Consider the following 27,751-nt stretch of genomic DNA (forward strand, 5'->3'; position numbering starts at 1 on the left):
ACGGACGCTAATTAGCGTCTGTTTACGAGAGCGGACGCTAAAAAACAAGATAGCAGACGCAAATTAGTGTCTGACATAAATCAGACGCTAATTTTTAATTTACCGTCCACTTATACTGTCGGACGCTAAATTCAGACGCTAAAAAGGCGGATTCTTGTTGTGCATCAAACAAATATCAAGTGAACGGTGAAAATATAAGGTCGTGTAATAAAGTCAGTTTGAATGCATAATAATACATCTCTATTCTATATGGGAAGAGGGGTAGGATACCAAAATATTAGAAACCCCATTTTACCCTCATAACATCTCTATTATAACTACTCCCTTTAATGAAAAAATAAAAAAGAAAACTACCTAATTAATTTAAAAAATAAAAAAATATTACAAAAAGAAAACCATCAAGAATTCAAATATTCCTAATTTATTAGAAATAATTAATAATGAATTTATTTTTTTTCATCTCCTAAAAAAAAATTTTGTACGTATCTTCGCACGCATCGCGTGCATATAAAAACTAGTTATTATAAACTCGATCTACCCAATACGTTCCTACAGAGGGAGTACTGTATTTCTCAACCATTTCCTCAAAAAAAATTTTCCATGATGACCAAAACGTATAAATTAGAGAGAGAAGAAGAAAGAAGAGAGAGAAGAAGAAGAAGGAGAAGAATGGGAGCCACGAAGTTCCAACAAAGGAGCAATACTTTCAGGGAAATTCTTGAATGTTTCCGAAACTATAGGTGTTTCAAACAATCCCTTTACCACAAAACTTTACTCCATTTTCTACACCTTTTCACAAATTTTTTTGCTTCTTTCTCTTCACTCTTTACCCTTTTTTTTTCTGATTCATCTTTTTTCTTTCCTCATTGTATTATACGTTGATTAATTTCTCTGGGTTTGGTCCAATTTGATTTTTTTTTTTTTTGTTAATTGATTCATCAAATGTTAATGGAATTAATCACAGATTTGAGGGAGGAATTCTGGAATTAATAAACAACCAGAGGAGATATTCAATATGGTTAGTAATTAAGAAGTTTTGAATTGATATTACATATACTTTATTGTTGAATGAAATTTATTGATAGTTGGGCTAATATTTGTAATTGCAAAAACTGATCTTTTTATTATGAATGAACCTAATTTATGATGTTAAAATTGTTGATTGGTTAATTGCAGGCAACTAAGGCAAATATTACTGTTGGGTCCCATGTTTGGGTGGAAGATCCAGATATATGTTGGGTTGATGGGCAAGTGGTAAAAGTTAATGGTGAAGAACTTGAAATCAAAACTTCAAATGGGAAGCAGGTAAAAAAAAAAATTAGAAAAAAAATTATAGCTTGAATATTTTTGGTTTAGGATTTTTGAAGTTGGGATGAATTTTAGTAAATATTAGTTTGAAGGAAATGCTATTATGTATAGATATGTTTATCTCTTGGAATTATTAGCTTTTTTTAATGAAAGTGATGACATTATGGATGGAATTATGTTTGTTTTGTTCTGTTTAGGAACACATAACCTTTTCTTAATTGTTACCATCTAGGTAATGATTTACAATGTGCATTGCATGGTTTGTTATGTATCAACTTTATCACTGTAAGTATCAGCTACTTCAGGGCTTATATACTGGCTGGAAATTCAGAAGAGCTTCTTGGGTCACTTCCCTCGCTTATTCCTAACCTCGAACCCCCCGAGTAAAACAAGCTTAATGTGTGACCACTTTCCACCAGCATTAATGATCATATTGTGGACTAATAATATGCTCAAGTGTTTTTCAACTTATGTTTAATTTGATGACTTGAAAACCAAAAGATCATTCATGTTCTTTTGCCTTAGCTTGCTGTATACTTGGTTAATCTTTTTGTTTGTTACTCTATGAGTGTAGACAGGCAAACATGTATTTTTATTTTCGTGTTGAAGAATGTGTCATTTTTACATTATGACTACGAATCTCAGTTTGTCTTGTACAACCAGCATCTGTCTGTTACTGTTAAACTGGGCCTTTGCCCGTCTTGCCTTCCTATGCAAATAATTGGAATGAATTGGAGGACTGGTACTTCTCGTTTGTGTTATGCTGTTTGCTATAGCTCAGAAGCTAGGAGCTTAAAGAATGTTATAGGGGTTTTGAGAGGCTTGTAACTGGTTAGTTGTTACTGGTTTAAGTAGACTGCTGGTTGCTGCTTCAAAATGTTTTTCAGTTAGTGCAAGCACATGGTCAGCTCCATTTTGAAAGGCTAATATATTTCCTGATTATCTGCCTCCATTTTATATTTTCTTTTCTCCAAGTCCTTTCTTCCAGGTGTTAGAAGGGAAACCTTCTCAAAAGCTTCGTGTTTGAGATTGTCTATGACTTTATGTCTGGGGATCATATTTCATTCTTTGAATTTTCTTTTTCTGATCATTTCGATATTACTTCACACAGATGTTCTACCTTTGTATCTATTAGACCATCCCCTGGAAGTTTGTTTAGTAGGTGTTGGTCTTAATTTTTCACCCTTCTGATATGATATAAGGTTGGTAATGTGGGTGTTATTGCTTTCTGGGAATAAACTTAGGCTGGGGAGCAACCTTTTTCATTTATTTATGGTGCCTTTAGCATTATATTCACAATATGCACCTGTCTCTAGTTTAGTGTTGGGAAATTGTAATTGTATTTCGTAAAACTTCTATTTCTGGAAGGATCTTCTGGAGTGGGAATTGGATAGATTGCTAATATAATGACTGTTCTTGAGTTAGTTTTTGTTTTATGTAAGTTTGAAGATTTATGAAACTAGCTGAGTGTTTGCATATAATTCATTTCAAACTGTAATGGCAAAACCGAACTCCCTGCTTTTATCCATCTCTCCTTTAGGCTAATAGGGGTGCCTCTCGGAAGCCTGTTATTCCATTAGCATGATTACAGTTGTGCCTCTTGAACTTCAGCAACACCCAGTCTATTACTTTTGCGAGAGGTCATGGCAGCTACTTATTAACCGATCCTATTTTGTAGTTTCAACATATAGATTATACCTTCCTCTGTAATATATTGTCATTGTTACTGTTCACACAGATATAATATTCACCCGTCACCTTAACTGTTTTGTGTTTCTCTGCGTCCAATATGCATGCTCAACTTGTTTAAGTAACATGGTTTGATTGCTTTGCACAACATACCATCTTCTTTGACAACCAAGTATTTTTTTGTTCATCATTTCATAATATTTTGCCTCGCTGATTGATGGGAATTCCCCCCATCATTATCTCAAAGAAAACTTACAAAACTAACCCACATGCTCCACTGATATGTCCAAGAGGATATGAATCTGGCAGATGGTTAGCAATCTAGCATTGCCGTAACAATTCTATGCATTTCCTTATGAACCCGGAGAAATTGAGGGGTGGGGAGTTTATGAAACATGTGAGTGTCCATTCAAATCCATCTTCCGTTAATTTTCCCTTTCTCTTGGTTGATTCCTTTAGTGGCTAAGACGTACCATCTATGGGTGAAAGCTTCCCCTGGACTGTGATATTCAATTGGGAAAGTGCTGATGACAGTTCCGGAGGCCATAGCAGGCAATATCTCTGGATGGGTGTGTTAATGTGGAATGGAAGTACTTGGACTTTTGGAATCATTTATTTTTTTGTTATCTTGTGTTATGGGTTATGTTGATCTGTTGATGATGCAAAGGAACAAGTAAATTTGAGCATTGGAAGTGAATATTTTTTGTATGGTGGGATAACTGGATAAGGAAATTTCTTCTTGCAGAGTGCATATACGGCAGTTCTTTGTAGTAATTAGAATCAATCTACTGCAACCATTGACTTTAGGACCAATATGTTCTCTTAGATTTTGGGTTTTGGAGCCACTGCTTTTGTGGACTTCCCACATGTATCTGCTTTGTCGCTGACATGTGATGTTGTATGGATATTTTTCAATATGGGCTTATGTGCTCTTACAAATACTCTTCTTTATGTTTTAGTTAAAATAACGTTTGTTTTTATGTATGAATATATTGTCATATTTGTTGTATTATGCCCAACAGGTTACAACAAGTCGATCAAAAATTTATCCAAAGGATATGGAAGCCCCAGATGGTGGAGTTGATGACATGACAAAGCTTTCATACTTGCATGAGCCTGGAGTGCTGCAGAATTTAGGAACCCGATATTCACTTAACGAAATCTATGTAAGTATTCCTTTACATTAATTACTAACATATGCTTTTGGTCGTCCTTGAAAGAAGATCATTAATTGCTGCAGCTATGGGCCGCCTCTGTTATAATACCATATGCTACTCTTTGACATCATGGCAGACTTACACTGGAAATATTCTCATTGCTGTAAATCCATTCCAAAGACTACCCCATATATATGATATTCAAATGATGAACCACTACAAAGGGGCAGCACTTGGAGAGCTCAGTCCTCATGTTTTTGCACTTGGTGATGTTGCATTTAGGTGATTTTATCATCTCAATATACTTCTTATTTTAATTTATAGTTGTGGCTTGAAGGCTTGTAAAATTTTACTCAAATTCCGTTCTAATAGGGCAATGATAAATGAGGGTAAAAGCAATTCCATTTTGGTTAGTGGCGAAAGTGGGGCTGGCAAGACAGAGACTACTAAAATGCTTATGCGTTACCTTGCCTATTTGGGTGGTCGTGCTGCTACAGAGGGACGGACTGTTGAACAGCAAGTGTTGGAGGTAATTTCAATATAGATGTTAGATGCCGTAGATCTATCTCTATGCCAATGCTATATATTATCTGATCTAAATTTTGAGCTCTCAGAAATGGTTTTCTTAAGGATGGCAGAAGAAACTACTCCCCCCCCCCCCCCCACCCTACACATACAAACATAAGATATGTAAGCAAAGACTATTAGGGAAGAAGTAACCATGGAAAGAAGGCTGTAGTGCATCATATATATATCCTATGAGCTCATGGTTATGCAAATATAGAGGAAAATATGGTCCAATAATGATATGAGCAGCCACAAATTCTTTGAAGTCCTTCAATCTTTTCTTTTTAAATTTTGCCATCTTTAAATTGGACATGTTCTTCAAGTAGTTATTTGGAACCGATACTGTGACTGAAACATTTGCTAGATCCTCAGTGGGAGAGTTTTAGAAGATGTGATGCATTGGCTAAAGAAGGAAACATCACTATTCGTCATGCGACCTGTCTTTACTCATCGGGATAGCTTCTACTTTTCTTCATGTAGCCTATCACCTCTTGCACTTCCTTTTTAATTTTCATTTTAGCTAGCTTTAATCTAGTGTGTGTTTGTTACTCTTCCTTCGGTTTGGACTTTCGACTCATTCTACACTGTTATTACTTGTTGCAACGTGCACTTCATCATTGCATCCACCTCTATTACAAGCTATCACAAAGCCAGACTACAGTCAATATTAGTTGGCAATTATGAGAAGGATCTCTAGGTCAAGATTTTCTGTCTGACCTTATCTTTCTATGAATAAGGCCAGAGGCATAACATGGTTTCAGGCCAAATGAAATTCTGATATTGCTAATATACTCCATCTGTCATGTAACAGTTTCACATGAGTATTGTAGAGCAATAAGGACAGTTGTTCAGTTTTGAATAATAAATTCTAAGTCGATAGAATACGAAGAGAAAATGTTAAGATAGAGAGAAAAGGGTTGATGTGATGGAGAGACAAAAGGGCAAGTTTAACTAGAAGCGTGAAAATTCGTTTGAGACATCCAGTTAAGGTTTATGTGAAAGGTCTTTTTGGGACAAATGAAGTAATCAAAGCAATAACTATATTTGAAATAATTGCTCCATGTGTGGGTTGGTCATTGAGATTACGAAAAATTGCTGATATAGTATGAATAACTTGAAAAAAGATAGAGAAGAAGAAGGATGTAAGAGAAAGTGTTGGAAGGAAGAGAGAAGTTTGATAGGATGAAAGAAGAAAGGGAGAAGTAGTATCTAAAAAGTCAGCTTTAACCTTAAGGCAGAAAGGAAGTGTGAAGTTTATTATTGCGACATTCCGTAAGCATGAAGTTCATTATGGGATGGGTAGAATAGATTTATTATTTCCAAATGCACATATGTTTTAATGCCCATATTAGTGCTTACTAATGACCGACATGAACTTGACTGTGTGATGACCTCGTATATTGTGGTCACTTTTGCATCTGCTGGTTCTCTTTCCTTAGTTATCTGGTTAGCATCTTGACCAAAGTACAAGATTGTGACTCAAACTGACCTTGGTTCGTTGTTGACTGTTGAGGCATCTTTTGATGATTATTGTGAAGGAAGATGCGAGATATATCTGATGTAAAACTGGTGGAGAAAAATGAAAAAACGAAGCAGAGCAACTGAAAAGAGTGTCGAAAGTAGAAAAAAGGGACAAATCTTAGCAAATGGTGCTGCTACAGTTGGTGGTGAACACTGAACAGATTTGGGAAAAAATGCGAGCATGGAAATTTCAGCTTTATAGTTTCATGTCCTGATTTCTTGTGCTTTTAAAAGAAAACTTTAGTATGCGAGAAACTGAGAAACGAAAGTGCTTACTCTTGTTGTTTTGCTGGATGGAGAACAATTTTCGATAGATAACGATTATCCGTGAAAAGCATTTTTCAAAGGAAAACAGAATTAGAATTGAGGACAGATGATGGATGTAATAAAATGAAAGATTGATGTAACGATTCACAGATACTGAAGAAAGTGTGGCATTCCTTTCTTTGAAAAGAATATATTTTCCATTGTGGAAAACTGATTCACCCTTGAGAAAACTATTTTCAATCTTTTCTAAACCAAACACAACAGAATAGGAAAAGTACTTTTCTGAGAAAACCCCTTTGTCTAAGTAAACTTGCTAATGCAATTTAGAGTCTATTTAGAAGGCCCTACTCTTATCAATGGTTAATTGATGATGACTTTGTGATGAATGATTCACTTTGCTAGGTGACTAGCCTTCAGACTACTCGTGGAAGTGATTGTAATTAGCATCATGGTCTACTGATTACATTTTTCATGGTGATAGATAAATGTGGTACAGTATTCGAAAAAAAAGTTGAATTGTCTATACTGGTCTATCACCCTTGTCAGTTCCCACACTAATTGTGTCATTTGGATTAAATTGTCCATACTCGATTTATATATTCAGGGACTCCTTATCTGTAAAATCTTTATTATCTAATTTGAACTTACCTATGCCATTTGTTTGTGTGTAGTCAAACCCAGTTCTAGAAGCTTTTGGCAATGCAAAAACAGTTCGTAATAATAATTCAAGGTTTGTTCTTTTGCTTTATCCTACTGACTGCTTTGCCTCTTCAGAAACTGCTCTTTACATAGTGAAGGAAAAATATGTTCAATTCAAAACCAAATAAAGATATGATGTCGTTGCAGATCAGAAGCACCATTAGTATCTAAGTTTGGCAGTGCCCTTAAATTGACTTAATTGTTGGAAAATCCACATATTCTCTATGTCATGGCTATTGAGTAGAGTATCTCATCATGTTGGTTATATGTTTCCTTCTAGGTAGCATAGACATTTATACAAGGAGATGTTCCCCTTTATGACATGCATAACGTATTGGATAATGACTTACTGGAAATTTGGAACCACTGTAATGTTGTTCCATTTGCTAACTCATATAACTTATCTCCGATAGTTATTTGTTAGAATGTCATGGTTTGCTTTATATTTTCTTTTTCTTTTTCTTTTTCTAGATATCCAAGGGAGAGATATTACTTCTTTTGCTCAACCACCTATAGTAATTCTGTTTTAATAATTTTATCTTTTAGAATATTTTTGATGTACTAAATATAAAATTTTGATTGATGAAAGTAGTTTTTCTCCCCCATTTCTATTTATAAGGCACACATGCTTCGTTAATTGGTTTCCACTCTTAAAATTATCTAATAATACTACAAATAGAAATTATAATGTTTATAAATATATACTGAGAGCAACTAATGGTCAAAATTTGACCTTGATTATAGTGCGTGTCTTATCAAAAGAATAGAGGAAGTAGTAGTTAAGAAACCTAGAGATAGTTCCAGTACCCCTTGCTGATAATTATCTGCTGTAATGGTGAAACATATGGAGTTTCTGTGTGTCTCTAAGGCCTTAGTACATTTGGTTTCTTGCTGTATATAGACAAGAGAAGATGCTGGACGTGCAAGTAGTATCTTGCCAGTGTCCTTCAGTGAATCAATCTGAGAAATATTTGTGCTTTTGGAGATTCCATGTTTCTTTTTTAAGTGCAGCAATTCCAGGTTCCACAATATTGAAATCATATTTATAACTTCCTTAATATTCTGCAGTCGCTTCGGTAAATTTGTTGAGATACAATTTGATAAGCGCGGAAGAATATCAGGAGCGGCCATCAGGACATATCTCCTTGAAAGATCCCGTGTTTGCCAAATTTCGGATCCTGAGCGTAACTACCACTGCTTTTATCTTCTCTGCGCAGCACCGAAGGAGGTCTGTGTTGAAAAGTTTGGTGCAGCATGAGCTTTGTTAATATGGTGAAGTTTTCTGTCGCAGCAATCTAATCTATATATATATTTATTTTTTCAAAATACCAGGAAGTGGAGAAGTATAAGCTTGGAGATCCAAGATCATTTCACTATCTTAATCAATCAAATTGTTATGAGTTAGTTGGAATTAATGAAGCACAAGACTATCTTGCTACAAGGAGAGCCATGGGCATTGTTGGAATAAGTAAGGAAGAGCAGGTATATTTAGTTCATATGCCCATGATGCATCATTGAATATGCTGAGATACACGAAGCTAATATCTCTTCTCCCTTTTTATGTGCTAATATGAAGGACGCAATATTTCGAGTGGTTGCTGCAATTCTTCATCTCGGTAATATAGAATTTTCCAAGGGTGAAGAAATTGATTCGTCTGTTCCTAAGGACGATAAGTCCAAGTTCCATCTTCAGACAACAGCTGAGCTTCTGATGTATGCTTGTTTTATTGCTCAATTCATTGTGTATGTAATTGTACTTTTGCTGTGATAGCTGATGCCATTTTTAATCTAGGTGTGATCCTGTTGCTTTAGAAGATGCTCTTTGCAAACGTGTAATGGTTACTCCTGAAGAAGTAATCAAGAGGAGCCTTGACCCAGGGGCTGCCACGACTAGCAGAGATGGTCTAGCAAAGACAATATATTCCCGCTTGTTTGATTGGTAATGATCCCACGTAGTTATGATTTTCTTGGGTCCTGTATATATAGTGTTGTGCCGGTGATTGAATCTGTTCCTTTTTGATGCTCTGTTGAAGCCTTTTTTCCCGCTAACTTATTCTTTTATTCCATGAAGGCTGGTGGATAAAATCAATAAATCAATTGGTCAAGATCCTAACTCCAAGTGTTTGATCGGTGTCCTTGACATTTATGGTTTTGAGAGCTTCAAAACTAATAGGTAAAAGGAATATTATTGGAGGAAAACATTAGTTTCTTACAGCAATTCACTATATTATGTCTATTGTGCAGTTTTGAGCAGTTTTGCATCAATTATACAAATGAAAAGCTGCAACAACATTTCAATCAGGTCAAAATATTACATTTTTTTGTGAAGCTGAATTGTTTAGACAGTATTCTAAGTGCTCTGAAACCCTGCTTCATATGACACATTTTTTCGCTGTATATTTCAGCATGTTTTCAAGATGGAACAAGAGGAGTACACGAAGGAGGAAATTGATTGGAGCTATATTGAATTTGTGGATAACCAAGATGTTTTGGATCTTCTTGAAAAGGTGATTCCCTGTTATACAAGTCTTTTGGTTATTGTTGTGGTTAAAATTAAATTTTATTATGCTATCAAATCAATATAATATATCGAATGAGCTTCTCGAGTGGCTTAATTTTTAATCATTTCTTTCACAAGTAAGAGGCTGATACGTATATGCCATTTGGCTCTCTAATTTATGAAGAATTGCATAAGCCTTATTGGGAAGATATATGAGATACAATAACATGTAGATGATTAATGTATATGACTATATTAGACATGCAGAAGTACATGACTAACTAGCCCCATGGTTCCATGCCATGAGAGAAAGATCTCATATCTTCAAGTTCTTCGTTCCCCCTCCCCCCCCCCCCCCCCCCCAAATAAAAGAAAAAAGGAAAAAGAAATAGAAATCTACCTAGAAGACCAACACAGAAGATTGTTGTGTTCTGCATCTTAGCATCCAACCTGTGAAGTTGGTGGTATAAATTCCAGTAATTGCTTGAAGTTATTTTCTCTTGAGGAATGTGCCCTTGTAAGGAACTTCTATGTGCACCTTTTCCTAATAGTAGATTCTGCAATATGTTTTTCTTCAACTGCATATGGAGTTTATGGACCCTTCAAAGTCATATTCTTCCTGACAATTGTCATTCATTCTCAATGCAGAAACCTGGAGGAATCATTGCACTGCTTGATGAAGCTTGGTAAGATATATATTCTCCGTTGAGGATCACTAATATTTTCTTCTTAACATGTTACCTTCGGCCGATTACGGGTATATGGGTTGTGAATGACATTTAGTCCAAGATGAACTGAGAAAGGAATTGTGGTTTTGATTGTTTACTTTCTTTGCATTGATATATTCCAGCATGTTTCCAAAGTCGACTCATGAAACCTTCTCGCAAAAGTTATATCAGACTTTTAAGACTCATAAGCGCTTCGTCAAGCCAAAATTATCACGTACCGATTTTACCCTTGCTCATTATGCTGGAGAGGTGATTTGAATTTCCCCTCCTTTTCTCTAGCAGGCTAAATGTTGGTTTACTGTTATTTGCAGTTTTCCTTGGTCTAATTGATTCTCGTTCATATGATTTTTCTCTTGAAAGGTTCAATACCAATCTGATCAATTTCTGGACAAGAACAAAGACTATGTCGTCCCAGAACATCAGGACTTGTTGAGTACTTCCAAATGTTCTTTTGCAGCAGGCCTTTTCCCTGTACTTCCTGAGGAGACAACCAAGTCCTCGAAGTTCTCATCTATTGGTTCTCGTTTTAAGGTATGTGATAGTAATCATTCCTTTTTCAATGAATATATGCGTTTGATCCGATACACAGTGAAGCTTAACATATGTAACATTTTGATGCAGCTTCAACTGCAACAACTGATGGAAACACTAAATTCTACAGAACCACACTACATCAGATGTGTAAAGCCAAATAATCTTCTTAAGCCTGCTATATTCGAGAATATGAATGTCATGCAGCAACTTCGTTGTGGTGTGAGTACAATATACAATCTATATATCAGCACGTCTTTTCTGTTTTTCCGTTTTATACTAACTCTTCTGTTTAGGGTGTTCTTGAAGCAATCAGAATCAGCTGTGCTGGATATCCCACACGCAGGAATTTTTTTGAATTCATTAATCGATTTAAACTTCTTGCTCCTGAAGCTGTAAAAGAGAAGTATGTGTTGTCTTTTGCTATACCTATAGTTTTGCATGATTCCTGTTGATTTAGCAATTCATAGAACTTCTATTGCACTTCTTCTGTCCAGCAATGCTGAAAAGGTCGTCTGCTCAAAGATCTTGGAAAAGATGGGGCTAACTGGTTACCAGGTTACAGAACAATTATCCTGTTTCCTTATTTAAATATTAACCACTTGTTTCTCTGCTCTCACAACTAGCTTACAAAACGTCATAACAGTTCCATGTTTCTTTTTTCTTTTTTCTTTTTCTCCTTGCGCGTGTGTGTGTGTGCTGTTTACTAGACGAAAGTCAGTATTGATAGAGCAATCGTGAGTCCTGGGTTTTTATGTCATTATGAACACTTCAGTTAGTCAATCTTGATAGTTGATAATCCCTGAAGAACTAGAAAGCATGATTTCTGCCTCACACAACTAATATTTTACAGTAAGTATGACAAGGTAATATGGGACCATATAAATTCACTTAGTTTCAGACTTGGTACCCCCAAAGTCATTAATCTCTTTGGTTTTCACACCCCAAAAACTATAAGCAAGGTCTACAAGAGGTCACTGCCTACAAGCTAGTGTGTCAAGATGTGTCCAATACCCCTCATTTAAAACTTATGTTCTTACGATATTTTTGAAGTTCTGCCTTTTCCTGACTTATTAAATCTGATTGCCTAGATCTGAACAATTCAAACTTTCAAAGTCATCTGAACTCAGAAGTAATCACTGGATTTTAAAAACAATTTTCACGTTGTATTTCTGGTTATCCCTTTCATATCACATTGTCATCTTTGTTTTCTAATCCCAGTGCTGCTCAGTACAAACATTATATTACTTTTTAGAAAAAGTAGACATGGACGACCAAAAGGTGTATACTTATCTTATCCATTCCTTTTGCCATTCTAAGAGGAGCCGCTTAAAGTTGGGGATCGTGGAAGTATTTTTGTAGTTTGTGATCAAGCTGACAACTCCCCCCCCCCCCCCTCCCCCCTCGTTTCAACCCACAGTCACTGCTTGCATATCTGTAATATTAAGATTTCTGGTCTCTCAAGATATATGTATGTGGATGGCAATAAAGCCAATTCCTTTTATCCTGTTATGCTAATAGATTACGATATGCTTCTTGTTTCTTTCTAGATGCAAAAACAATGCTTAAATGTCTTGTAGTATTATCTAAAGTCTAAACCAATATGATAGGCTGCAAGATACAGTCTCTTCTTGTGCTAGATAGGGTTCAAATTTCAAACTCTTCAATTCTCCATTTATCTTGATAATTTGCAGATTGGGAAAACTAAAGTTTTCCTGAGAGCTGGTCAGATGGCTGAGCTAGATGCACGCAGATCAGAGAAACTTAGCAATGCTGCAAGGACCATTCAAAGGAAAATTAGAACTCATATTTCCCGTCAGTATTTTCTTGCCTTGCGCAATACTGCCGTTGTTATACAAACGTCATGGAGGAGTAAGCCTCTTGGAATCTTGCAAACATGATAGCTTCCTCTACATCAACTTTTTACAATGATAAGGCATTGTGTATATATATTCATCTTGCTTTTCTTCCTATTGCTTTCATTTGCAGGAAAATTTGCGTGCCAGGTTTTTGAAAATTTGCGAAGAGAGGCGGCTTCCATAAAAGTACAGAAGAACTTGCGTAGACACTTGTCCAGAAAATCCTATAAACGAATGCAATTGTCGGCGCTCACCTTACAAACAGGGTCAAGGATCTTGGCTGCTCGCAATGAGTTCAGATTTAAAAAGCAAACAAAAGCAGCAAAAATATTGCAGGTTATTACATTTCCATGCTTTAGTAGTTTGAATCGTCTTGACAACTGTTTGAATAATGTATTGCGTTTTGACTGGCTTTTTACAGGCTTTTTGGCGATGTCACTTAGCATATTCATACTATAAGAAGCTCAAATGGGCAGCTGTTCTTACACAATGCAGGTGGAGGGGGCGGCTAGCTAGAAAAGAATTGAGAAAGCTGAAGATGGTATGTGTTCTGAGTTCTGTTGTTTATCGTTATAACAGAAATGTATGGTAAGAGCTATATGTTTGTGCTTTCCCCTAGAGTCTGTTCACAAAATTCTTGGGATTCAATTTCACAGGTAACGGAAAGTATTTTAGGAGGCTTGATTCCTGTACTGTAGGCTCCTTTTACGAGCCAAACTTTACAGATAACTAACCCATGAAAAATCTTTGGAGTCTCTTTTAACCCCCTTGTAAGGAAACCGACCTAAGAGAACCATTAGAGTGCGAAGTATCTAAACTTTTACTATCACATATTCACATCATTGATCATCTCTGCCACAAGCTTGAAGAATGAATCAAATGAGAGCTGGAGTAATTTGTTAGATAGTCGTGTAAAATTCAATTTCTGCAATATATGAATCATGAGTTTTCAGTTATGGTTGCTGCTGTTCTAGTTTGCGCTCAGCAGTTTTACCAAGCAGAGGAGTGTTTCTGTAGCACACTATCTAGTATTGAAAATTTTGAAACTGATACCCTTTTGACACTTAGATTATAGGGTTTCCATCATAAAATAGGGTCTCAAGAGTTGTTACAGCCTTACAGCCAGCCAATCTAAGAATGTCATACATTAGGAAAAAAATAAGAAGATTTATGTTGTATTGGTCATTTGCTTTCTGGATATCTCATTTTAAACTGAAAATAACTGGAAGACTAAATTTCTATCTGGTTGTTAGTTGATTCAGCTGATGAGAATTATGTAGCATTATATTTCTTTGTTTGTTTTCCTGTTTGCGATTTTCTTTTGTAGCTTTTGGCCTCTGCTACCAGAATGTTTTTTACGTATGTATGTGTGGCGTATCTATGATTAAGGCTGCTTACACCTAAGGCTTCACCATTTCCTGCCTATTGCAAATTTGCAAGACCTGGATAGTTGCATTGTAGTATGGCCAAGCTTGAGGTTTGAGTTGGGATGGTTGGTAATCTTCTACGATATGATTTTTCTTTCAATTTGGCGTTATTCAACTAAAATATGTGCGATTACATGTAGAATTTTCTTTGTGGCTAGACTCAACCAAACTGAGCTTGTAAATACTTCATCCGATCCATTATTACTGCAATGTCACCCCTTGGCACAACATTTAAGAAACCCATGTGAAGAGGAGAGATATAGAGATAGATAAAGAGTGGGACACATGTGATAGGAGAGAAATAGAGAAGATATTACCAAATAAAGAAACGTTGCAATTAATGTGAAACTTCCAAATAAGGGAAACGTTGCAATGGTAAAAAAAATGAGGAAGTAGTTACATCTAAGAAGAGCATGCGATTACATCCAATGATCCAATGCCTTGATCATGACCATCTTTGTACATACAATATTTTATTTTTGGGTCTGTAATAGATTGGCCTAGGGCGAAGGGGCACTTTTAGTAATGCACATTAGTTTATGGGTTACTTCGAGGAATAAGTTAGAAGGTTAGAAGGGAAGAAACTCTATAAATAGAATGCGTTAGGGAGAGATAAGATATGTTGAATATTGCTGAAAAGTAGTGAGTTAGTCTGATTGGGAGAGTGCTATTCCTCTTGAAAGAGTGACTAGGTTGTAATCGGTGATTCATTCATCAATTCAATCATATCATCACTTTTTTTTCTCTAATAATCTTTCTCACTTCTCATAATCACTCTTTTCTTCCATTAATCTAGTGTCTTTGGTCTGTTTTTTATGCTAGTTAATTGCAGGGTGTGAAGTGCACTGTGCATATCACAAGTATATGGGTGCAAGTATATTTGATAATAGGCCAAACGGGAGAATTTCTCCTGGAAGCAGAAGAATTTTTGAAATATGTACTTAAAAGCCTTAGATTCACAAGACTATATGGATAAGAATAGCCTAAAGAAACTCAAATTCATCAACTATCAAGAACCATTCCACTTAAACACATGTACCTCAGCCAGCTTACACAAAACCTGATCATGCTACCTCTTGTTCTTCTTTGTTCTCCTTTTTGGGGAAGGGCGTTGGAGACAGGTTCATACTTTGTAGTTACAAGGGAATCAACAGTTAAGTTTTTACTGAGTACTGAATGTTTCTTGTTTTTATATATAAATATTCTCCAAGCCACCAAGGTGGTAGTCATGGAAACAAGGCTTGTTATGATGACATTACTATGATGTGAATGCTTTGATAGTGTAGCGCTGGTTGAGCATGTAAACAAACTGTGTGAGAATATTTGTATTCTTCATTGAGTTAACTATTTAAGGCAAAAAAGCTACAGGATGGGGTTTCTTGTTTCTGTTTTATTTCTGATGAACTTCATCTATCTTGTACTTATTTCCAAAGTTATCATTGATATTCTACTAACATGCATTCTAAACCTCTTTTAAGGCTTCGAGAGAAACCGGTGCACTCAAAGAAGCAAAGGATAAACTTGAAAAGAAGGTTGAAGACCTCACTTGGCGTCTACAACTTGAAAAACGTTTACGGGTACTATACAGACTTTCTGGATACCAGTAATATGCTTTGAACTTGACATGCTAGGAAATGACTCATAGATTGACCATGATAGAGGTTTTACTGTTTTTGTCAGTTCTTTGATCCAAGTAGATGCCCTACACTGAGAATTATTTTGTTGAAGAAAAGGCAAAGCATTTCAAGCAGAAAAAAAATTACAAATAATGCAACTTTATAGAAGCTAAGGAATTTCTCTAAAGGCCACGTGATCTGAAACTTAGTAAAGCTAGATAAACCACCCATTCCAGAGACAATTAACTAATAAACCTTGGGAACATGCAAGTATTCTTTTCTGGACTAAAACATATGGAAACAAATAAAAGCTTGATGTTTTACGACTTCTATGTTCTTATGCAAATCCCTGTTACAAACATCCAAGTAATTATGACAATAACTGGGCAAACTCGAGTTTCTGTGCGTTACCACATGAAGTCTACTTCAAGCTGTTACAGAAACTCAGTCTGTGAATAGATCACAAGTTTATACTTCCTCATGCTCATAATGCACACATATCACTTCTCAGGTGAGAATCTTTCCTGGCTTCTTATCTAGAGCACACTATTGGTATTAATTCTATATTTTTCTCAAAACTGTAATCCCGGATAAAGCTCTCCAAATAAAGCGGCATAGAGGATTTGGGGGATATAAAGCTGGTGAAAGTAGGTGTTCATATATAGGTTTGCAAATAAGCATGCTAGATGCCAGATTTTGAGGTGGTTTACATATTCAGAATGCTGTTAAAATGACTACGCTCCCAAATTATTTACTATAATGTCTTAGATTCATTTGTGAAGCTCCTAGAATGTAATCATATTTTGACATGTCGGAGTCTGTAATTGCCATCCCAGCTAATACTTATATATCATTGTTAAAATGGTTCTATACAGACGGATCTGGAGGAGTCCAAGCAGCAGGAAATAGCAAAGTTACAAAAATCCTTGCAAGATATGCAGAGTAAAATTGATGAGTCAAATGACTTGCTTGTCAAGGAGCGTGAGGCTTCTCAGAAAGCAGTCATAGAGGCAGCATCTGTTGTCAAAGAAACTACAGTAGCTGTCGAAGATACTGAAAAGATTGACACTTTAAATGTAGAGATAGACAATTTAAAGGTAGATTTTTCTGTCAGATTGGTCTATTGATTTCTCTTGTCTGTATATCTTGGCTTAGTTCAGCAGTGCCTATGTAAATGCTATTTCTCCTTTTAAGTGCTTGCATCATACTCCATCTTCTTCAAATCTCTCAAGTGCTTCCGTCATATGATGTCCTCATATTTTCTAGGTTTGTGGATTTAATAATAGATTTACAGGGAGCATGTGCGGATGTTGTGGGTTGCGTCCCTCTATAGCTGTTACTTGTGATATGTTCTTTCTTTCTTTTTATTTTTTACTTTTAGTGGATTCGCTTTCCGATATCATGCAGGCCTCGTTAGAGTCAGAGAAAGAAAAATCTGATGAGTGGGAAAGGAAGTATAATGAAGCTCATGAATCAAGTGAAGAGAAGCGTAAAAAATTAGAAGAAACAGAAAGAAGAGTTCATCAACTTCAAGATTCTCTTAATAGGTAATATTAAATTTCGTTTTATGAGTTTAAACTGTAGCCCATTTTGAGGTTTTTGAGTTTTCTTTTATCTATATTGTAACCTCATGTTTGCAAGGTCATTGGTTTTAACTGGATAGATAATTTAAGTTGTATACTAGATGAGATGGTGGTTTATGAGAGTAAGTTTACTCAATCAACCAACTAAAGTGCTGAGAAGTAATATGAATATTGAGCCAAAATACATCATTGCTTTTGTTGGAATAGACAATGTATGAAGTAGTTAGCTTTATAATCTTTCTTCTCTTCCAGCAAATAAGGTTCGATAATTTATCAATATAATATCAGTTTGTAGCTTGTAAGTACAGTGATTTAGGAAAGGCACAAAAAATATCGTGATAAAATCTTAGATTAGAAGATTTTTAGGTGGATAAGATGAACTGTGTGTGTGACGCTTTCTTAGGTTTTCGCTGTTAGTTGATAGTGGCCTAAAGAAATGGTTTAGAGCTGGTAAAAGGTTTGACAAGGAGTTACTTCAATGGTGGATGTCTTGAGTTGTATGATCTGTAAGGGAGTCGAGCATTATTTGTATAAATGGTCTTAAATTAGGAGGTGGTGACTTCTTTGTCTCAAATTTGTAATGTGCTAAGGATATTATCTTGTTCCTCTTAGATGACTTGGATAAATAATAAATTAAAGGAATGTGCTTCTTTGTGCAAATCTTTGACCATGCATAGGATTAATAAATTCTTTCTAGTTACTCTTTGGTGATGGGGTGTTAGAGTCTTAATTTTTCACTTATTAATCTAGGAGTTTCTTAGGGGGGTAATCACAATCTAAACAGATGGAAGAGGTCTTCGCTTCGGATATATATTTGCTCACATTTTTCTATCTTATTTATATAATATTTCAAACTTTACATGGTTTTTTTTAAGAATTTTGCTGGAAAAAGCATAAATTTAAATGCAGCACAGTTTCGTTTTTAGATGAACACAGTACGGTTATATAATTAATGTATCACTCCTTGGCCCTTGTTGTGAAATTCTTCCAACAATTCCTAGTTTCCCTTGTTATATTTTCATCCTCTCTCTGGTTCCCCATCTCTCCATGTGGGCACTACTACATTTTTCAGGTTGCCTTCAATTCATGAATTATCTAGTCTTTGTGTCAGTATATGGCCAATACGAGTGACTCAGCCAGTGGTCTTGCCATGACTACTGGGAAAATTGTGAAATTGAAGAAGATTGCGGACAAGGTAAGATATGCCATGGAAAAGTTAGTCTGAGTGAGACTGAGAGTATTAATTCTTCTCTTGTGGATTTAGCTGGCTTCATTGTTTTAAGTGCTTCATATATTCTAGTTTGATAGCCAATTGGTATCTCGTATCTGACATGATTTAGGGTGATGGATAGCTCAGAACTGCTTCCTTGTTCTTGTAGTCTTTAAAGGTACTTAGGATGACATACTGAGAGGACGCTGTGGTGCATGAAGTGATGATTGGGATGCAGCATAACTTTAAGACTCTTGACCCGAAAAAGATTTCTGCATGTCAGAAGTCATCAACTGCATCCTGGACTTGAAGTAGGTCTAGTATGTTAGAATGCTGATGTAAACCAGAAGTCGAGATAGAATTAGGTTAAATTAGTTTTAATAATTGAATTACTCCAAAAGCATTTCTCACAGATCTACGGAGAGCTTCCCTAGTCCTAATCACTTACGTATATCTTGATTAATCCCTTGCATCTTTGCTATTGACTGAAAGTTATTGCTTGGATGGTAGTCGAGATCGTCCAATATAACTCTGATTTCGTATCCTTCATCTCTTTAAAGACTGAGATCTGGATGCTGGGACTGGATTTTGATGAAGTGGGCTGTGAAGTAAAAGTTACATCGTTACCATTTGCTTATAGTGCTTTTCGAACAAGTCCATCTATGTAAGAGATTTCCAGCATGTATTTTTTTATGGGGTTATGGTACTTTCTCATAGGCTAATTATTGATTTCAACCAGAGAGTTAAAACTTTAGAGAAAGGAAACATTCCTTTCATATGGTGCAAATTATCTTTGCTCAGGTTAAGCAGATGATTGCAGGTAAACTGAAAGAACTTGTGGATATTGAAGTTCATACATGTCATTTGGCTAACGATAGATGTGATTTAGCATGTCTCAGGATGATATACTGCATGTCCAACCAATTCTCGGAGCTGAAAATGATTTTGCATGCCTCATCAAACTTGTGTTCTTCTTCAGAGCATACAGTAAGAGATACCCGTCATGGTGTCTTTTCCTCTTCTTCTGAAGATTCATCCTCTGCTTCTGATTTTACTTCTCGAGCCCCTGCTTCAAGTCCAGGAAACTTCTCCTTCCTGAATCCTGATGTTTTCCAGCTGATAGTTCAGGATCTTTCACATGCTGGAACTACAGGTTAGATCAGCTTTTCTAGAATTTCTGCTCTATACCCAGATCTAGTAAAGCTTTAAGATCATAATTCGTCTCAAGTCAATACTAGGGAATTATACTGATTCTCCATTCATTTCACATGTGGATCTCTTTTCCTTATTCTAAGACACCATTTGTTGCATTAGCAGCTTTTCAATTTTGTTGTATAGGATATGTCAAAAGTAACAATATTGTCTTTTTCTCTCTCTCTTGATGCGCGCATTGTGCAGGAGCTGACAACTGGGAAAGTGATCGGGAGGGGGCCTTCGATGACTTTTTCTGATGAAATTTGCTCTTCCTACCTTTAGAATATGTACCTTGGATTGACAAAAATGGTCTCAAGTAGTAGAACCCATGTCCTCATATCAACTGACCAAATATTCATCCGCTAGTTTACAGGCTGATCAATAGTACAGATCCTCTCGAATGAAAATGCATTGCAAATCATCTGTTTCCTATCAATTCAGAACCATTCACTCTCATTTGTACATATTGAAACCATTGGGCCTAGACAGCTCCTCCTTGCTTATGATCTGTTTATAACCTTGCTGACAGTTTGAAGAAGTATACCTTGTTCGACATTATGCTCAGAACTAGACCCTTCTGTTAGGTTCAGCTTACTGGAAATGTAGTATTGAAAAAGGTATAAAAGATACATGGACAATTAGTTCCCCCTTTGTATTCTGTCCATTCACTCTACATGTCTGGCAAGCTCTAAGTTATGCTAGTAGCAGTTGGAGAACGGGTTAGAAACAGACATTTATAGCCTTAGTAGTTCATAAAATAATACTCCTTTATTTGCTTGATGAGTCTTCAAAAAGCTATAAACTCCTGTCTTTGAAATTTCGAATTGGACTCTAGTGAGTGGTGTAGCTCAAATGATGTTACCAGGGCTCGAGCATTTCCTCTGCTCTTGCACAAGCTCTTCTCTATTGCTCAGACAGATGACAAATTTCCCCTCCTACACCAGTACCAGTTGAAGGCCGTACAAAGCTGCATCGTCTGATTCAACCTCATCAAATTTTCATATCCGTTTGATCTCCCATCTTCGGTAAGTCTTGTCTTATTCCGTCCTCTTCTTGCTTGTAGCTGTTGATGTTTGTTCAGTACTCAACAGTTCCTTCCTTCTTTTAGTTCTTGCATTGCTGCCCTATTTATCAGCATAGGTGTCCAGTTCTTATTGAACAATCAGTGGTGGTATACATGTAGGCTAATTCTCATTGTCAATGGAGCAAATGGAACTAAAGTTGGAGAAATGCTCGTCAGTTGTCAGAGTATTAAATGATATGGGAATCTCAAACTTGTTATCTGCCGTAGTTTTTCTTTAGATTGATTCACATGATGGAATGAAGAAGAGTCCCTATATGATTTCGGAAGGAGAACTTAAAGAAATCAATATGTTCTCTAACACTGCATTTTTGGCTTTGATGACCTGTGAAAAGCATATTTTTGCCCTGTCATTGAAAATTTCATATAGGACAAGTTGATAAGGTGATTGCAACATGGGATCAGTTATGTGTTTATCCATGACTTTAAGATGGGGAGTTTTCAGTGGGAAATGTAGTGTGAGGTGCATGAATTGCCTTCCCGGATAAGGATGCCTGCAATTTTTAGGCGAGGAAGACCCTTGGCAGCAGGAGACATTAGTCTTGGCAGAGAGTTCCTAGATAAGAAATTGGTCGAAAATTGATTATAAGTGATGCTTAGAAAAATAAACACAATTCCGTAATTTTTTCAAAGAACTTCCTTTTCGCAAATTTATTCAAAAGTTGGTAGGCGTTCCTATTTATCAAACAAACTAGACTCTTGTGCCTAGAACTAGTGACTGTAATTCAAAGTAGAATTTGAGGAGATGTAGGGAGCAATTTACATCCTAAGCTAGCTTAATGAACTTAAGATTCTATGAAGAGCAATTTCCAGAAAAACCCATGAGCAAGATCGTGCAGTTAAACAGCATGGATAAACTGGAACACGAGATGTGCAAGGTTTGTTCTCTATATAAGTACTTTGTACTTCTATTGATCTTTGTCTCTCAAGTTGCAATTTTTGAGTGGAGGGAAGTACTTGATTTTTTATAATCTTGCCTATTTCTGCACAGCATTATAGTCATATGTATACATACGTAACAAAATGTGGAAGGAAATATTCTTTTTTGTCATAGTAAGGGTTTTCTTGCTTAGTTTGCTTGTGGTGATTGCATGTACTAATTCAATTCAACTTAAGGTTTTCTCTCTGAAAATTTTGCTCCATAGCAAAAATTAGCCAGATCCCCCCCCCCCAACCCCCTGCCCTTCTAGTCTATTTTTATTTGGAGAGGAGGTTAGGTTGAATGGATTGGACAAATCTTCTTGTTCTCCCTTGATGGTTCTGTAATACCATTAGGAAATCCTCCCCTCCCCTTCTGGTGTCCTAATCAAATTTGACGTATTCTGTAGTGTGATGACATTCAGGGACCATCTTGTTTGATCTCTTTAATTTTGAGAATCAACATCTTTTGTTTGTTGTCAAGTAATTGTCAATTTAGTTTGGTAGCCACGAGTTTGGACTCAATTCAGCCACTAATGACCCTTCATGGGATGTAATGAACCTTATTGCTAATTAATAGTATTGCTCCTTCCTTTCGGGAAGAAAAAAAAAAGTAACTGTGACCCTAAGGAATTTTGGCTTCCTTATTTATGTTATGTGTCTTTGTGATATTATGCATCATCTGCTCTTGATTCTAGTTTAATGGGATTAAGGCTCTGGCATTATTGCTGTTGTTTTTTCTATCTTTTCTAGTTAGATCCGTTTATTTCCTCTGCTGGTTCACCTTTCTTTACCTATTCTACCGGGCATATGTCTAAACACTAAGTATGATAAAGAAAAATTGGAACAATCTTACAGAGGACACTGAGTGTTTTGATGGTTGTTACTCATGATGCTCATACTATTCTGCTGTTAGGCTTGAGGACAGACTTACCAATTTAGAATCTGAGAACAAAGTTCTTCGTCAACAAGCTATAACCATGGCACAGAATAATAAGCTTTTGGCAGCACGCTCTAGATCATTAATGCAGGTAATGTCATTTGCTGTTGTATCATTAATGGTTTTTGGTATCTGCTGGTTGCGAGCTCTTACTTTTGAATACTTTTCTGTGGTTTGCAGAGAACTGAAAGTACAAGAAGTGTGGTACTAAGCTTTATCCTTATTGAATTTGCATTTTGATCAATATTTAGGGTGTTGACCTATATTATCGGTCTAATTGGAATCTTGTGTTAGGAACTGAGGAGTAGTACGTCCATGAACTCAAGGGATCCTGCCGAGGTAGAGGGGAGAGCACAGAAAGCACTTAATGAGAAACAACAGGAGAATCAAGACTTGCTCATCCGATGTATAGCTCAGCAGCTTGGGTTCACAAAAGATCGGCCTATTGCAGCATGTATTATATACAAATGCCTAAGGCACTGGAGATCGCTTGAAGTGGAGAGAACAAGCATTTTTGACAGAATCATTCAAACAATTGGCCATGCAATAGAGGTTAGAGTTGTATGGCAGATTGGCAGTATTGATGTCTTGCAATATCTCCTTCTTGTATGATGCTTTATGAACCTTCAAATGCCATATATTTCAGGCTCAGGATAATAATGACATCTTAGCTTACTGGCTGTCAAATACATCATCCCTGTTACTGCTGTTACAACGCACACTAAAATCAGCAGGTGCAGCTGGAATGCCCCCACAGCGGCGGCGCACTTCAGCTGGCCTCCTCGTGAGGATGACCCAAGTAAAGTAGATTTATCTGATCTCTTTGTTCTGCTTAAGTACCTGCAACCTATGCTGAAATTTTTTTCTTATATCTTTTTTAAGAGTTTCCGCGGAATTCCTCGGAATGTGGATCTTTCTTCAGTTGATGGTGGAACAAATGGTGGAATTGATGGCTCCTTGAACCAGATTGAGGCCAAATATCCTGCATTGCTTTTCAAACAACAGTTAACAGCCTATGTAGAGAAGATATATGGAATGATCCGTGATAACCTTAAAAAGGAGATATCTCCTCAGTTGGGCTTATGTATTCAGGTAATGAACATGTACAACATTACATCATTAGAGCCTTTTGATATTAGAAGAATTCAGCAATTATGATGCTGGTCCTATGTTAAGCTATTATCACTATGCAGGGCACTTGTATATTTTGATCTGACTCTTATGTTTCCTAATGAAATGGCAGGCGCCAAGAAAAGTGAACTCAGTTACTGTTGGTAGTCCAGCAGCTCAACAGACACTGTTTACTCACTGGAAAGACATTGTACAGAAATTAAGCAATTACCTCAATGTGATGAAAACTTATCATGTCAGTTCCTCTTTCCGTAATCATTCTATACTCAAATATTAGTGTTTTATGTTCAACATCAAACTGTTATCCATTTTGTTGTTTCTTTACATTGTGCCTTACTGATTTATCTATATTCACCAGATCACCGGGCTGCTTACCTCTAATGGATTTTTTACTAATTTGTGGGTCAATAAGTAAATGCAATAGATTTGTCAACTTTTCCCTTTCTTTTCATCTTGTGTTTTCCTGGAAATTTTTTAATAACAATTTAGTGCCTGTTTCCTCACCACTTCATGACCTCTTTTCTATATAAGATGTGAATTTGCCTCTGAGAGATATTTAAAGTTAAGAATGATGGTTGACTCTTCTATGAACTGCTGACTGCAAAGTACTGTTTTTGTAAATTCTTGTGCCTGACTATTGAAACAACAGAAACCAAAAGTTAGTTAAACGTAATAGGAGCCCATTATGCTTTCTCTTCGAACATTGTTGAGTGTTGACTGTATAATCAAGTTCTTCTGTCCCCAAAAGTGAAGCTATACTGTGCAATATAACACTTGGATATGTTAAAAGATTGATTCGTGTTACTAACTCCTGAGAAACCCATTTCAGGTGCCATCATTCCTCATGCGGAAAGTATACACTCAAGTATTTTCTTTTATCAATGTACAGTTGTTCAACAGGTTTGAATATTTTATACTTGTTAATTTCTTTCTACGTCATTGTTGGTGTAACATAGAATTATTGTTTGATAAACCTGCCTGTTGACCAGCCTTCTGTTGAGACGGGAGTGCTGTTCTTTTAGCAATGCTGAATATGTCAAGGCAGGGCTAGCAGAATTAGAAAATTGGTGTTATGATGCTGCTGAAGAGGTATTTAGAATACTACTGCTTTCATTATCTTCTATATCCGCCTCCTTTCATATTTTGTTTCATTTTCTTAGCCAAACTTTGAACTGGCAGCATGCAGGTTCAGCTTGGGACGAGCTGAAGCACATCAGACAAGCTATTGGTTTCCTGGTACTGTATTCTTTTAGTAAATTATATCATCTGAAGGACTATAACTAAGTTCTTAAAAACTAAATCTTTCTTGATATTCTAGTAGTTGGTGATGCACTCTATTTGGAGGAGGTAGTGTTTTTGCATACTTATGAGATATATAAGTTAGCTTGAGAAAAAAGAGAGAAGGTGAAAAAGGGAAAGGAAGAACAGTATTTGTGAGATATTTAGACGGTGGGAAAAGTGTCGAACTGATCTAATTTGCTGTCTTTATTCAGGTCATTCATCAGAAGCCTCAGAAAACTCTAGATGAAGTTAGTCACGACCTTTGCCCAGTAAGTAATGCGCTTTCAAACTTCAGTAAGAGGTCAGTTATGTTAATTTATTCATTTTCTTACTGTGGACCAGTTTCATTTTTTGACTGCAGGTGCTTAGCATTCAGCAGCTCTACAGAATCAGTACAATGTACTGGGATGACAAATATGGCACACATAGTTTGTCTCCTGAAGTAAGTTTTATACAACCACATTTGAAGGTTAACGCTTTATTTGGCATTGTATCATCTAATAGGGGTTAGAATCTTCTTTTCATCACCTAATTAGAAGGACTAAAGTTTCACTGCGATGCCTAGGTGGGGATTTTTTAGTGCAAGAAGTTGTGCAGGCTTTAATTGTGTGTCATATGAGGTAAAATTTGTTTGGAGTGCATCACTAAAAAGATTATGAATGACCAAGGGCCAAGAACCTGGAACCTATGAAATTCTATTCATATGAATAGCAAGATTAAACAAGGACAATAAGAATGGGTGGGCTGCTTGAAGCTATTAATTTCATTTTCAGCAAAGCGATACGAGTCAGATATTATAAACTTTTCTAGCTTCTGCTACTGGTGAAATAAACCCAAAGGTCCTTCACTGATTTATGTACTTAATTTGGGACTCGGATTAGCTAATTTCACGCTTTCTCCAACGTATGGTCTAACAACACAGCCTATATGGTTAAGGTTGTTTCTTGCAGTGCCTAACTTCCTCTAGCCTTCCTGCAAGGCTCCCACATATGGCAGGGGTTAGGGGTTAGATGAAAACAGTCTTTTGCAGAGAGGCTGCTATAGAAATGACTGACCTACTATACAATAAAACAGCCGCCTTGTACTTACATACTCCCAAGGCAAAGTTTATGTTTTAACCAGTTGATCTATTAACTTTATTTCTTGGAAGGTACATGGAACATCTGAAACCTTTGCTTTGTTGAGTCCTTCTAGACATGATTTCTTGACTCTGCATTTAAAATCCGTAACTTTGAATCTGGTTATAATAAATCCATTTGTGTCAGGCGTTTTCTCTTACAGATTTGCCACCTCATCTCCAAAATGAAGGCGTATTCCCATGAATTACATCTTGATTAAATAATCTAGCATTGATCAATATTTGGTCTAGACATCTATGGAAACCGTCATGAGGCCTTATTTTAGCAAGACTGATGCCATATGCACTGCTTTTGCTGCAGGTTATATCGAATATGAGAGTCTTAATGACCGAAGATTCAAACAATGCTGTCAGTAGCTCTTTTCTACTGGATGATGACTCAAGGTTAGATATGATCAAACTCCTATGTTACTCGGACTCCTTATTTTACCTCAATTATCTGTGTTGGATTCTTGACACTCCAACCTGGATACGGACACTTCGATACTTCATTCATTTTGCGTCAAAGTCATGGAATTTTTTTAATGAAATAGCCAATTTAGACACTTGAATACATATCCATGTATATCTGACACAAGTACCCGAGTCGGAGTAATATATCGATATCCATGTCCCATCTTTTCCTTTCGTGAATTCATTTTCCTACCTAGCTGCTAACTTGCTAAAACATTCTTCATGCAGTATACCATTTTCAGTGGATGACTTGGCAAAGTCTACAGAGCAGATTAGTATCTCAGAAATTGAACCTCCCCTTCTCATTCGAGATAATGCAGGATTCAGTTTCTTGTTGGAAGCATAGGTCATATTTGATGATCAACCTCCATTGTACTTTCCTTTCTCTCTTCTCCCTGAAGCTTCTGGAGGGTTTATGGACTTAATCTAAGAGAAGGAAAAAGATTTTAGTGTAAGGAATGTACATTCTGCTCTCTCTGCTCTATACGAAAAATGCAGTCATCGGTACTTTTTCGTTCTTATTGGGGCGTGGCGAACTGGGTTACTTAAATACATCGATGAGGGCTTATCTACAGAGTCATAGAACAATTCTTGTTTCAGATAATTAGATTGGTCAGTTTGCTTGAATACTAATCAAGAATTTAGGAGGTTTTACGTACAGGATTAGGACGAAAAAGTATGGATAAGTTATCTCCTGAGAGAGGAAACTACAGTATCTGTATAGTAGATAGAGACATTAGCTCATCTTCCATGAAGAAAGTGCCAAAATTTTGCTGCTTATTTACTTGTCATCTCATGTAATATTTATGTCACTTGTACAAGTACTGCTTGTGAATTGTGATATTAGTTGAATAGAGTTATTCCACTTTGTAGTCACTGATTAATTGTGTTTATACATATAATGCAGTCTTGTATGCTGCTTTTTTTTTTATGTAATCATCTTTTTTACTATT

At 36.3% G+C, this 27,751-nt stretch overlaps 1 protein-coding gene across 6 annotated transcripts; it reads left to right on the forward strand.

The window, feature by feature from the left end:
- Positions 1–559: 559 nt before the first annotated feature.
- On the forward strand, positions 560–27,734 carry LOC104894631 (myosin-9). Of its 6 annotated transcripts, XM_010680907.4 has the most exons (39): positions 560–740; positions 965–1,018; positions 1,177–1,305; positions 4,020–4,163; positions 4,291–4,436; positions 4,527–4,683; positions 7,181–7,239; positions 8,277–8,436; positions 8,541–8,690; positions 8,785–8,921; positions 9,001–9,147; positions 9,280–9,381; positions 9,453–9,510; positions 9,614–9,715; positions 10,357–10,394; positions 10,559–10,685; positions 10,797–10,967; positions 11,058–11,189; positions 11,264–11,373; positions 11,465–11,525; positions 12,662–12,839; positions 12,957–13,162; positions 13,248–13,367; positions 15,732–15,830; positions 16,745–16,966; positions 17,277–17,416; positions 22,772–22,886; positions 22,976–22,999; positions 23,090–23,347; positions 23,442–23,594; positions 23,678–23,887; positions 24,039–24,161; positions 24,756–24,826; positions 24,916–25,015; positions 25,106–25,162; positions 25,420–25,476; positions 25,569–25,649; positions 26,647–26,729; positions 27,027–27,734. In XM_010680907.4, exons 2-39 carry the CDS (start codon positions 1,016–1,018, stop codon positions 27,142–27,144), a joined length of 4,548 nt encoding a protein of 1,515 aa, XP_010679209.1. In that variant the 5' UTR covers positions 560–740; positions 965–1,015; the 3' UTR covers positions 27,145–27,734. The 6 variants fall into 6 exon arrangements, 4 of the variants coding, with proteins under 4 accessions (XP_010679209.1, XP_010679210.1, XP_048499885.1 ...); XM_010680908.4 differs by lacking the exon at positions 965–1,018; XR_007273991.1 differs by lacking the exons at positions 25,569–25,649; positions 26,647–26,729; positions 27,027–27,734 and having other exon boundaries at positions 24,756–24,809.
- Positions 27,735–27,751: the final 17 nt, after the last annotated feature.

The sequence above is a fragment of the Beta vulgaris genome, chromosome 5 (genome assembly GCF_026745355.1).
Source record: "Beta vulgaris subsp. vulgaris cultivar EL10 chromosome 5, EL10.2, whole genome shotgun sequence".
In the NCBI taxonomy this organism is placed as follows: Eukaryota; Viridiplantae; Streptophyta; class Magnoliopsida; order Caryophyllales; family Amaranthaceae; genus Beta; species Beta vulgaris.